The sequence below is a fragment of the Salmo salar genome, chromosome 18, assembly GCF_965601325.2.
Source record: "Salmo salar chromosome 18, fSalSal1, whole genome shotgun sequence".
NCBI lineage: Eukaryota > Metazoa > Chordata > Actinopteri > Salmoniformes > Salmonidae > Salmo > Salmo salar.
Genome location: NC_138308.1, coordinates 74,311,776 through 74,324,613, shown reverse-complemented (window position 1 = coordinate 74,324,613; position 12,838 = coordinate 74,311,776). Strand labels below are relative to the sequence as shown.

At 41.3% G+C, this 12,838-nt stretch overlaps 1 protein-coding gene across 1 annotated transcript in view; it reads right to left on the bottom strand.

Moving 5' to 3' along the window:
• Nucleotides 1-10,719, bottom strand: part of LOC106577616 (Kv channel-interacting protein 4) — a 299,837-nt gene extending 289,118 nt beyond the window's left edge. Inside the window, exon 1 of the mRNA XM_082965117.1 lies at nucleotides 10,472-10,719. Coding sequence (XP_082821243.1) covers nucleotides 10,472-10,544 — 73 coding nt within the window. The 5' untranslated portion in view covers nucleotides 10,545-10,719. The remainder of the gene's footprint in view (nucleotides 1-10,471) is intronic.
• Between the last annotated feature and the right edge of the window lie 2,119 nt (nucleotides 10,720-12,838).

Below are 12,838 nucleotides of genomic sequence, written 5' to 3'. Positions count from 1 at the left end.
GGCAACAAAGGAGTGGCTCAAGAAGTAGCACATTAAGGTCCTGGAGTGGCCTAGCCAGTCTCCAGACCTTAATCCCATAGAAAATCTGTGGAGGGAGCTGAAGGTTCGAGTTGCCAAACGTCAGCCTCGAAACCTTAATGACTTGGAGAAGATCTGCAAAGAGGAGTGGGACAAAATCCCTCCTGATATGTGTGCAAACCTGGTGGCCAACTACAAGAAACGTCTGACCTCTGATTGCCAACAAGGGTTTTGCCACCAAGTACTAAGTCATGTTTTGCAGAGGGGTCAAATACTTATTTCCCTCATTAAAATGCAAATCATTTTGTAACATTTTTTACATGGGTTTTTCTGGATTGTTTTGTTGTTATTCTCTCCCACTGTTCATATAAACCTACTATTAAAATTATAGACTGATCATTTCTTTGTAAGTGGGCAAACGTACAAAATCAGCAGGGGATCAAATACTTTTTTCCCCCACTGTAACTCTGTGTTGTTGCATGTGTCGAATTGCTATGCTTCATCTTGGCCAGGTCGCAGTTGCAAATGAGAAATTCTCAACTAGCCTACCTGGGTGTATATATATATATACACACATATACACACTTTGATGCTAATTAGCATGTTCGAATCAGAGTAAATAGAGCCGAATACATTGATAAGTCACCTTGTCCGAGAGAGATTTACATGTTTATCAAAACGTCACGCCAGGGTAAGCCTACACGAAACACTGCCCTTATTTTAAGTGTTTCTAAAATTCCCTATGGTGGAATGACTATTGGAACCATCTGTTTGACCGCTAGGTTTTATGGGTATTATGACTCATACTGTGGTACTCTATAATGTGTGGATCTGGGATCTCAGCCAGCAAGACTCATGGGCTGAATGGTTTCAAATCGGTGTCTAAACCGAGCTCTTTTGCTCAACATCAGATTTATTTTCCACAATCCAATTCGAACCATTTCCAATACTGTTAGAGAAAAAGAAAGAACGCAAAGAAGCCAATTGGACAGGCCATTCCATTGTACATGTGATGATTTCACTTAATTGCATGTTATGCTCTTACATCATATATATGAAACATTAACCATGACCTCCATCCCACACCAATTAACATATGGATAGGCAGTTGGGAACTTTTTCATTTTATGAAATGTCCTTCTTTCAAATTTTTCAGATGGGACATAAATGAAGAGCGCGGGGGACTATGAGCATGAAACAGAACATTTATCATTGACATGGGGGACTGATGGTTGTCGATGTAGCGTTCCAGATCAGTACTTCAGGATATGGGCAGGCAGCATGACATTTCAGATGACCTCTATGACAATAGTGCAACTCTGTACATTATAAGGCTTGACTACATTCTCTGACACGTTGCCCTAGTTCAAACACCACTCAATTTTTTTTAAAATAAAATAAACACCTCACTCTCTTTGGAAGAGTGGCGATAGAGTGCCGTCTGAAACATTGCAGTGCGCCTCCTCGGACTTCACTTTTGATGATAGGGGCAAAGGCTGCCGAACTCTTTCTGCACAGTGCGGGTGAATCACGGCTCCGTTTCATGCAGCGCACCAGAGCAGTTCTTCCACTGTCAGGAGAAATGGTAATCCACATTAATTAAATGTTAATTGCTTCGCTACCATACCCACAACGGAAGCACAATCACGGCCTCGGATTTGCAGGTGGTCATTCGAACAGACCCAGGGTCTGTTTGTGGTGGCAGAAACACTATGGCTCATGGTTAGTGTAGTTTTGGTGCCCTTGGAAAGTAGGAAATAACAGTAAAACATGACTAACAGGGGCACTACATCAACGTACAAATTGTTTTGCAATCTGAGGAGAAAATATGTCTACTTTGCACAGTAGGCTTTATATTGTTAACAGATCTCAAGAGATATATATAGATATAGATATAGATATATAGATATATATATATATATATCTCTTATGGATGAGACTTTGTGATTCCTTAGTAAAAAGGGAGTTATGGAATCTGAAGACCTGTTCCATTAACCAAGACAAATTAAACCAATCACATGAATTGTTTAAAACATTAAATTCCACAATGCACAGGTGTGTGAATCGTGAAAACCAATGAGCAAGTCTGCAGTGTTGAGAGTGGTTGTATGAAACCAAGCAAAGCACTCAACCATGCCAGCCCGCTTAGAATTTCTATTCAGTTAGACTCGCTTAAGGCGTCTGAACTGTACGTAAGTAGCCTACAGCACACTACAGTGAAGGAGCTGACTGGCACTCAGTGGCACAACCTGTTTGGTATACCCATCCAACTGAGTCAAACGGAGTAGAATGTGTGGCATAAACAAGCCTAGGGGTTGACCATCTAAACAGTCCAGTCTCCTTTTGGCCTCAAACAATCATAAACAAACACCTTCTGTTCCCTCTTCCCTGCGTTGTTTATTTCTGCCACCAACGCACACCGACTCCACCACTTCCACTCCCCATCTGCCTCGATCCATCTCTCCCTCCCTCACACTCTGGCCCGCGTCTGATGGCCATCCTAGCAGATGCTTCCCACCCCGGCATCACTATGGAAAAAAATTAAAGCTGGCTCCAAAGCAAACAGAACCTGGTGGAGACAAACGGGGAAGTTCTCCTCTGCAATTAATCCTCTTTTTCAGAGGGATGTTTTTTTTAGGTGAAATCAACTTGGTAACTAGCTAGTCTTATTAAGTAAGACGGCTGGCATGGGCTCACTTTTTTAAAAACAGTTTCAGGGATCAATTTGTTTAGAATGCATCCTTCCTACCTCAGTTCTGTATTGGTTTGAAAGTCAAATGGGTGAATTTGAAAGCCATGGGGTGGAACCATGCCTTCACTTTCCCAATTCAATGCAGAACAGTGGTCTGCCCTTTCTCCAATTCATATAATAGTCAGCATTACTGATTAAAACACTGTCTGTAGACACACCGACAGATCACTCAGCAAGCCGTAAACATGTGTGCCAATTCTGGAATTACTTTCTGCTTTTTCAGAGATCTGCATTCTGATAATCAAGTAATCTGACAAAAATAATTTTTAAAAGGCACATTGCCATTGTTTTAAAGACACAGCCACCTACTGTGTCTTTATAGTATGTGCTAGTGTTTGACACTACTTTGTACATAGAATACACACATCCTTTGCAATCTGTATTCACCAGAAACGTCTGATCATTGATCCGGTGTTAAGAAACAATGTCCTCTGAAACAAAGATGTACGTCTCTATTGTCGGAGATTGAGGACAGCCTGTTCAACCAGTCGAAACTCTGCTGTGAGCTCAGGAAGATTGGCTGACAAACACAGATGCTTCAAAGATGGCCCTATACGCTCTCACGTGGTGAGCTCTCCTCAATCTAGCTGAACTCAATGCTCCCATCTACTACGAGATGATTAAAGCCAATAGCAGGAACAAAGAGCAGGAACACTGCGATTCCTTGTTATAAGACTAGGTTTAATAGCCGAGTGCTAAAAAACTAAGTTGCATGGTTCTCACAATAAAGGTCCCACAACCCTATTACAGGGGCTGAGTCACTGGCTTACTGGTGCTCTTCCATGCCGTCCCTAGGAGGGGAGCGTCACTTGAGTGGGTTGAGTCACTGACGTGATCTTCCTGTCTGGGTTGGCACCCCCCCTTGGGTTGTGCCATGGCGGAGATCTTTGTGGGCTATACTCGGACTTGTCTCAGGATGGTAAGTTAGCGGTTGAAGCTTCCCCTCATGGTGTGGGGGCTGTGCTTTGGCAAAGTGGGTGGGGTTATATCCTGCCTGTTTGGCCCTGTCCGGGGGTATCGTCAGACGGGGCCACAGTGTCTCCCGACCCCTCCTGTCTCAGCCTCCAGTATTTATGCTGCAGTAGTTTGTGTCGGGGGGCTATGGTCAGTCTGTTATATCTGGAGTATTTATCCTGTCTTATCCGGTGTCCTGTGTGAATTTAAGTATGCTCTCTCTAATTCTCTCTCTCGGAGGACCTGAGCCCTAGGACCATGCCTCAGGACTGCCTGGCCTGATGACTCCTTGCTGTCCCCAGTCCACCTGGCCGTGCTGCTGCTCCAGTTTCAACTGTTCAGCCTGCGGCTATGGAACCCTGACCTGTTCACCGGACGTGCTACCTGTCCCAGACCTGCTGTTTTCAACTCTAGAGACAGCAAGAGCGGTAGAGATACTCTGAATGATCTACTATGAAAAGCCAACTGACATTTACTCCTGAGGTGCTGACTTGTTGCACCCTCGACAACTACTGTGATTATTATTATTTGACCATGCTGGTCATCTATGAACATTTAAACATCTTGGCCATGTTCGGTTATAATCTCCACCCGGCACAGCCAGAAGAGGACTGGCCACCCCTCAGACTGGTTCCTCCCTAAGTTCTGGCCTTTCTAGGGAGTTTTTCCTAGCCACCGTGCTTCTACACCTGCATTGCTTGCTGTTTGGGGTTTTAGGCTGGGTTTCTGTACAGCACTTTGACATCAGCTGATGTAAGAAGGGCTTTATAAATAAATGTGATTGAATGGTATTGTATGCTTCTCCAATAGTGTTCATTACAATAGAGGCATTACACATAAGTTAGGTCCAAATGTCAGAGGAAACAAATGGAAGCTATAGAATTATCATAGAGATAAAATAATTAACTATAATTTAGTCATGTTATTATGTTTTGTCAAATCAAAATAAGATCTGGGGGAAATATTGCATGGTGAGGTCAGGTGCAGGCTGCATACAAAGAGTTAGAGTTCCATACAAATCCGAAAAGCTTTCTTGATCTATTTACAGTAGTTGTAAAAAAAGGTAAATTGATTGTTACAGGCTGGTTCAAGGGTGGACAAAGCATATAACTTAGTGGTAAAGGAAAGAGGGATACCTAGTCAAGTTGTACAACTGAATGCATTCCAACTGAAACTTCCGCATTTAACCCAACTCCTCTGAATCAGAGAGGCGCAGGGGGCTGCCAAATTAGCAAAAACTCAGCCGGTGTGAATCTGAATAATACCAATGCACCTAGATCTAATTATTGATTAATGCAGAAGTGTTTATTTATATACAATCTACCTGCAGTGAAGCCGCTCAACATTTACAAGAGTGTTCATCTTAAAGCCAATTTGTAAAGTGATGCATATTTGTTCTGAGACCAACCAAATAAAGGTGGAGAAAAAAAAAAACGCTAGCAGAAAGAAAGTGCTATTATGTAGAGAATCCACCTGACTCCAAAAGCGAAAGTATAAAATGTTTGCACTTGGACAATGTCAACGCAAACCAGGGCCCAGCTAAGTTCATTGTTTGAACCTTCGTAGGAGCATTGGTAAATCTCTGAGCAGTTTCCCAAAACAATCGTTATTATCATTCGTAATCGAATGCCTGCCTTCCTCAGACTACCAGTAGAAAAGCTTAGTGTGTCATTAGATGTTTTGCCCTCCCGCATCACTTTATACACAGAAGAGCTCAGCTAAACATAGAATCACATGGTTTCTGTCTCTGTGACCCCCCCCCCCAATAACTTCAGAACAAAGTTGACTACAAATAAAGTTTCCAATGTCTTTGCAATTGATACAAACAAGCGACATAAAAAAAAGGTGCTTCAAATGGAAACCAAAATGACTGCATAAAAATATACATTAGGCCTATTCAAATCATATTGAAATACATTTCATGTTCAATAAATTGAGTTCAATTTTTCTACGGTCTAATTTGTTTCAATATATTTAATGTGTAGCCTAACAAACGTGGGCATTTTTATTGGGTAGGCATTAGAATAAGCCACCTGCTGTAGCCGTAGGTGGTCATCTCTAGGAGCTGATCCGTCAGTATGCTGAAATAATTCACGTTAAACTAAGATTACAATTGCGAAAGCTGATCCAAGCGCTACACTGCCTTTCTGACCTATCAGTAGCGACATGCTCCAACGACGCATTCAGCTAACTTTCTGCTTGGTGTTTAACCTGTTAGGGCTAGGGGGCAGTATTGACACGGCTGGATAAAAAACGTACCGATTTAATCTGGTTACTACTCCTGCCCAGTAACTAGAATATGCATATAATTATTGGCTTTGGATAGAAAACACCCTACAGTTTCTAAAACTGTTTGAATGGTGTCTGTGAGTATAACAGAACTCATATGGCAGGCCAAAACCTAAGAAGATTTCAAGCAGGAAGTGGCCTGTCTGAGAAGTAGTGTTTCATCTTGGCTCTTTTTATTGAAGACTCAGGATCTGTGCAATAACGTGACACTTCCTACGTCTTCCATAGGGTCTCAGAGCCCGGGAAAAAGTTGAACGATAGAGGCAGGCTCTGGCTGAAACACTTTATCGCTTTTGGCAAGTGGCCACTCAGAGTACTATGGGCTTAGGCGCGTGCCCGCTTCGACCGAATGCTTTCTTTTCCTTTGTCCGTTTATCTAAACGCAGATTCCCGGTCGGAATATTATTGCTTTTTTATGAGAAAAATGGCATAAAAATTGATTTTAAACAGCGGTTGACATGCTTCGAAGTACGGTAATGGAATATTTTGAATTTTTTTGTCACGAATTGCGCCATGCTCGTCACCCTTATTTACCCTTTCGGATAGTGTCTAGAACGCACGAACAAAACGCCGCTGTTTGGATATAACGATGGATTATTTTGGACCAAACCAACATTTGTTATTGAAGTAGAAGTCCTGGGAGTGCATTCTGACGAAGACAACAAAGGTAATAACATTTTTCTTATAGTAAATCTGACTTTGATGAGTGCTAAACCTGCTGGGTGTCTAAATAGCTAGCCCTGTGATGCCGGGCTATCTACTGAGAATATTGCAAAAAGTGCTTTCACCGAAAAGCTATTTTAAAAATCGGACATATCGAGTGCATAGAGGAGTTCTGTATCTATAATTCTTAAAATAATTGTTATGCTTTTTGTGAACGTTTATCGTGAGTAATTTAGTAAATTCACCGGCAGTGTTCGGTGGGAATGCTAGTCACATGCTAATGTAAAAAGATGGTTTTTGATATAAATATGAACTTGATTGAACAAAACATGCATTGTATAACATAATGTCCTAGGGTTGTCATCTGATGAAGATCAAAGGTTAGTGCTACATTTAGCTGTGGTTTGGGTTTATGTGACATATGCTAGCTTGAAAAAATGGGTGTCTGATTATTTCTGGCTGGGTATTCTGCTGACATAATCTAATGTTTTGCTTTCGTGGTAAAGCCTTTTTGAAATCGGACAGTGTGGTTAGATTAACGAGAGTCTTATCTTTAAAATGGTGTAAAAGAGTAATATTTTTGAAAAATTGAAGTAATAGCATATCTAAGGATTTGAATAACGCGCCACAGGATTCAACTGGCTGTTGAGTAGGTGGGACGCAAGCGTCCCACCTAGCCCATAGAGGTTAAGGAAACGCATTTTAAATCTTCAGCTGTTGTAGAAAAAAAAAAAAACACTCCTAAGCTATCGGGAAACCGGGCCCATGGATTTCTGCGTTAAAAAACCCAACACTACTACATATCTGATAAACCAGACCAAAAGATCCCATTTCCTTCTGCCAATTGTGACTAGGCATGTGACTTGTCATCTGACAGATGGTTGAGGAAAACCCTACCGTGGTTTGTTGTATTAATATGGCTGTCAAATTACAGAATCGAAAGAGAAAACAATAGGGAGAAATAGCAGCCGATCCTACAGAATGCATCTTCCTCCACTGTAAAAGCTCAGTGGTATTCTACTAGGAGGATGAATGAGGCAGTGACGCCAGTCATAGTTGCCCCCACAGTACCCCAAACTGGGTGGCTAGTTGTAGCTTTTTCACAAGGGACAATTCCATTCCAAGAAAAGTTAAGGGGGGGGTGGGGGATTAGTATCAAGTCCTGGTAGACACAACCATTATGCGCTGCCACATGAAAAGCTGGATTTGCGGTTGCCAACGCCGATCAACAACTGAAAGGGTGACTGGCCGCTCATCAGTTTGTTGATGCAATGTAGTGAAATGGCCAAGCCTAGGCAGATATATACACACACACACACACACACCTACCCCTGCCTATTTACACAGCACACAGATTGGAGGCAGGATCCTTACATTGCATCATGGGCGGCCAACTCACCTAGTGAGCTACCGGCTGTTGTCTTTTGTTCCAGCCCTGCTCAAACCACCTAATTCAGATCATCAATGTCCTGGTAAAAATAGCAGGTTAGAGCAGGGCTGGAGCAAAGGCCTGAATGTACCGAGTAGCACCACAGGAGGAGATTTGGCCACCCCTGTATTACAGAATATGTTTCTAACAGTTAGGGTTGATACACTTTCTATAAGAGACAGCGCAAAACGGTATTATGTACAAACACTGCAGTGTCACTTGTCATCGTACAACATATTTAACCAACATGTTTAAATTAGGCAACCACTTAGATTATACAGCTACGGAATCTAAAACTGACCACCCATGGCCCGAACGTAAAGAGAAGACAATCTGAGCATGAATGTTAAGCACCATGCAAGGTTAAAAAAAAAAAAAAAGTAAAAGAAATTACAAAGCAGCTAAATGCATTGAATATGCAAATTAAAGCAATTAAACTAATCTTGCCAGAGGCTGAGAGCATTTCTTGCAATACCACAAGAACATCAAATGATTGCATGATTAATCTGCCTTGTCAGTAGAGTTGGTTTAAGGAGGTACAGAATTACCCAGTCAGAATAAATCAGTTCCGTATCTCACATCTGAAAACATAGGGAAAATGTGAAAAGCACTTAAAATTACATACACTTTCTACCTCTGCAGAGGTCAGCACACTTCCATCTACTCAGTTGGGATTCCTTGATTCAAACTCATATGCAGGCATAATAAGAACCCAATCAAGGATACAAACAACACAAAAAACATTGACCTGTGTGAGGGATAATTATCTGTTAACTGCTGTTCAACTGCTTTGTGAGAAGTGATGAGCTGCCTGAAGGAAACCCATCAACTATAACAGAGTGATAATCTGTCTGGAAGGCAGCCAAATTCTCTGATTAGAGAAGCAGCCAGGATTAGAATGCAGGTGTTCTGCAACCTGTGGTCAGTTCTACTGTAGAACAAACTGGATTGTCCATGACCTCCAATGATCAAGCGCCCTTGTCAAAATGGACAAATTACGTAGTTGCAGGGACTGAGGATCTAAAAGTGCATTTTTGGTAATACAGAGGAAAAATGTACTTACTACAGTCAATTGTGTAATATTGTATTAAATGATTTGCTTTCAAGTTGCATAGAAATTAAGTTGAGCAGATAAGAGCAACAATGTTCATAGAGGGAATGTCAGTTATATGGTTTACGTTTTTACATTACAGAAATGGTGATTAAGACATTAGCTAGGCCTAGTAAAACAGTCTACACCGTTTGGTCCTGACTGCAGTATTGCAAATCATGGGTATTTATTATCCATTATAACATGGGTTGGTAAACAGTTTACAATAGTAGTAAGGCACCTGAGAGGTTTGTTACACTGTATATGGCCAATAAAACACTGCTAAGGGCTGTGTCCAGGCACTCTGCTTCACATCATCACCGACAGCGTCATTGCATTTTGGTACACCAGAATTACATTAATTCCCAATGAAACGCTGCGTTTGCCTTGCAGTATTGCGTTGCGGAGGCAGTGCGTTCTTTGTGGTGCATATGTTGGATTTATCGAACGTGTGTCAAACTGTATGCGTCGAGGGCTTGACAGAAATGGTAGCAGAATGTGAATGTTGAACTTTTGTTGCATACATATCAAGATGATGATGATGCGTACTATTTTGCGCAAATACACTGTTCGAAGCATTAGCCTTGGTCACACCGATAGTGTCATTGCGCAAAATAGTATGCAGCATCATCTGGATGCGTGTACAACAAAAGTTCAACATTCACCTTCTACCATTTCTGTCAAGCCATCTACGTATAGTTTGACGCATACGTTCGATAAATCCAAAGTATGCATCACACAGAACGCACGCAACAACAACTTTCAATTCCATTGAAAATAAAATGTACTTCTGGTGTACCAAAATGCAAATACACTGTCTGTGATCCAGGCGTTATCCGTGGTATATTGGCCGTATACCACACCACCTCGGGCAATATTGATTTATTATATTGGTGTCAGCTACATATGTATTTAATAATCTGACAAACTTGCTGTCCAAGATCCCTACACGAATGCTGGGACCAGTAATGCTAAACAATTGGGCTACAATACAAAACGATGCGACGCAAAGGACGCTGCCTCACTCAGGTGTCGCTAATCAAAAACAGCTGTTCAAATTGACGAGTGTGCCAAATAGTAGAATGTACACCAAATAAGGTAGGGATGAATTTCGTTTCTATAATTTCAGAAGACAAAAGTACAAACATGACTCCTTAAAAAAAGCAGCGTTGAGCAAAAGTCTCCATGCAAACACTTCGAGGGAAAAATAACATGCTTGTTGCTCCAACTGCATATAACAAAACATAGGGGTATAAACATGCAAATACTGTCCTACCAGTTGAAGACCCAGCAGCATCCACTTGGGCAGAAATGCTTTCCACTCTATTCGTCTTTGAATCCATGGTCATATAAGTTGCAGTTTAGTTTGAGTTCCGACGGTGAGTGTTTGGAGCGCTGGATAGTTTGTTGTAGTTATGCTCACTTGCAACTTGTGCCGGAGTTATTGCAGAAATGTCGCGCGCATGACATTCTCCATGGGCGCGCGCAAACAATGTGGTATAATTGCAGACCGCAATTCGGGGCGTTTCGCCCATCGATATCTGCCTTTGGGCGGATCCGATAATGCTGAATCGCGGGGCACCAAAAGCGTTGAGGTCATGTTGACGCCAGTGATGCCAATTTAGCAATTTTGTTGCTAGATTTAGCAACTTTTCAGACTACCCTGGCAACTTTTTATTTTCAAACAGCACCTAGCAACAAATTTAGCTACTTTAAAAAATGTATTTGGAACTTTTAGCAACTTTTGAAAAGTGACTCAAACGCTAAAATGCACGCATTTTCCCTCTAAATGACACCAAAACTATTTTCTCTGTCACACACTCAGTCACAAAACACGTGCCTGGCTGCAAAAGTGCATTGTGAGTGACGTCAGCAGCAGGCGCTCAGCTCGTGCACAGGCAGCAGCAGGCCACCTACAACGCTACAGTTGTCCCCAACTGCCACCGACCAGAAACTGGCACAGACCAATGGCGAACATTAATGGGTGTAACTTGATATCAAGAAACCCTAAATCAGAAAACGCCGCTAATTTCGGTCTGCAATTACACCCTTTTTATTCCAAAATGTGAATAAAATCAGGTAAATGTCTCACTGTGCACCTATTTAAATTCTAGTCTGCACCGTACAGGGATATGAAAAGGTCACTCAAGGACATATACAAGTTCTTCCTATTGACACAATATATTGACTATATATAATTCTGAAGTTATGCAGGAGTATGGTACCGTGGGTAGCTAATATTCCAGCTGTGCATGCACGTGCGCACATGAACGTGCACACACACACACTTGTCTTCTTGCTTTTACCATACAGACCCTAATGCTTTAAATTCTGAGATCAAAAGACCACCTAGATTCATCCGGATTGCATGTCAGCAACTGTAGACAACAAAATCTGACATTTCACAGAAAATGGTTCCTTTCAGTGTCAAATCAAAGGAGTTTGCAAATCAGTGTAAAAAGTTATACTCGGCACCACTGGGAATAGACATTTTATCTCTATTTTGGACACTGTCAGTTACCTAAAGCACAACGGACAGCTTTGGGGTAATCATTGGTGTGAAACAGGAGACAATTTACTCAGTTGATTGCAAAATTTGCTGACAATATGTAGAAGGGACGCAATCCATTATAGTCCTTGTTAAATTAATAATTATGCTGTGAATGATGTATTAAACCACACATTCGCTGCAGGACAGGAAGGAAACTGCTTAGCGATGTCACTATGAGGTCATTGGTGATTTTAAAACTACAAAGCAATGGCCTGTGATGGGAGAAAAATGCAGATGGATCAACATTGTGACTCCACAATAATGATCTAAATGGCAAAAAATATTAAAATAAAAAAATACAAGTATTCCAAAACATGCATTTGTATGGTACAATAACAAAAAGCCAACGCAAAGGAATACACTTAAATGCAAAGCCTTATGTTGGGGCAAATCCAATAACACATCACTGAGTAACTGCTTCATTGGTACGGCAAAGACTGGGGAGTTTATCAGGATGAAAATAAACGGGATAGAGCTAAGCACAGGCAAAATCCTAGTGGGAAAACCTGTTTCAGTCTGCTTTACACCAGACACTGAGAGAGGAATTCACCTTTCAGCAGGACAATAACCTACAACATAACCAAATCTAAACTGGAGTTGCTTACCAAGAAGACAGTAAATGTCCTTGAGTGGCCAAATTACAGTTTTGATTTAAATCTGCTTGAAAATCTAAAGCAAGACTTGAAAATCGCCATACAGCAATGATCCCCAACACCTGGATAAAGCTTGAAGAATTTTGAAAAGAATAATGGGCAAACATTATACAATACAGGTGTGCACAGCTCTAATGAGACTTACCCAAGAAGTCTCACAGCTGTAATCGCTCGTGTTTCTAACATATATTGACTCAGGGGGTGAATACTTATCTAATCAAGGTATATAAACTCAGCAAAATAAGAAACGCCACTTATTCAGGACCCTGTCTTTCAAAGATAATTCGTAAAAATCAAAATAACTTCACAGATCTTCATTGTAAGGGGTTTAAACACTGTTTCCCATGCTTGTTCAATGAACCATAAACAATTAATGAACAAGCACCTGTAGCACGGTTGTTAAGACACTAACAGCTTACAGACAGTAGGCAATTAAGGT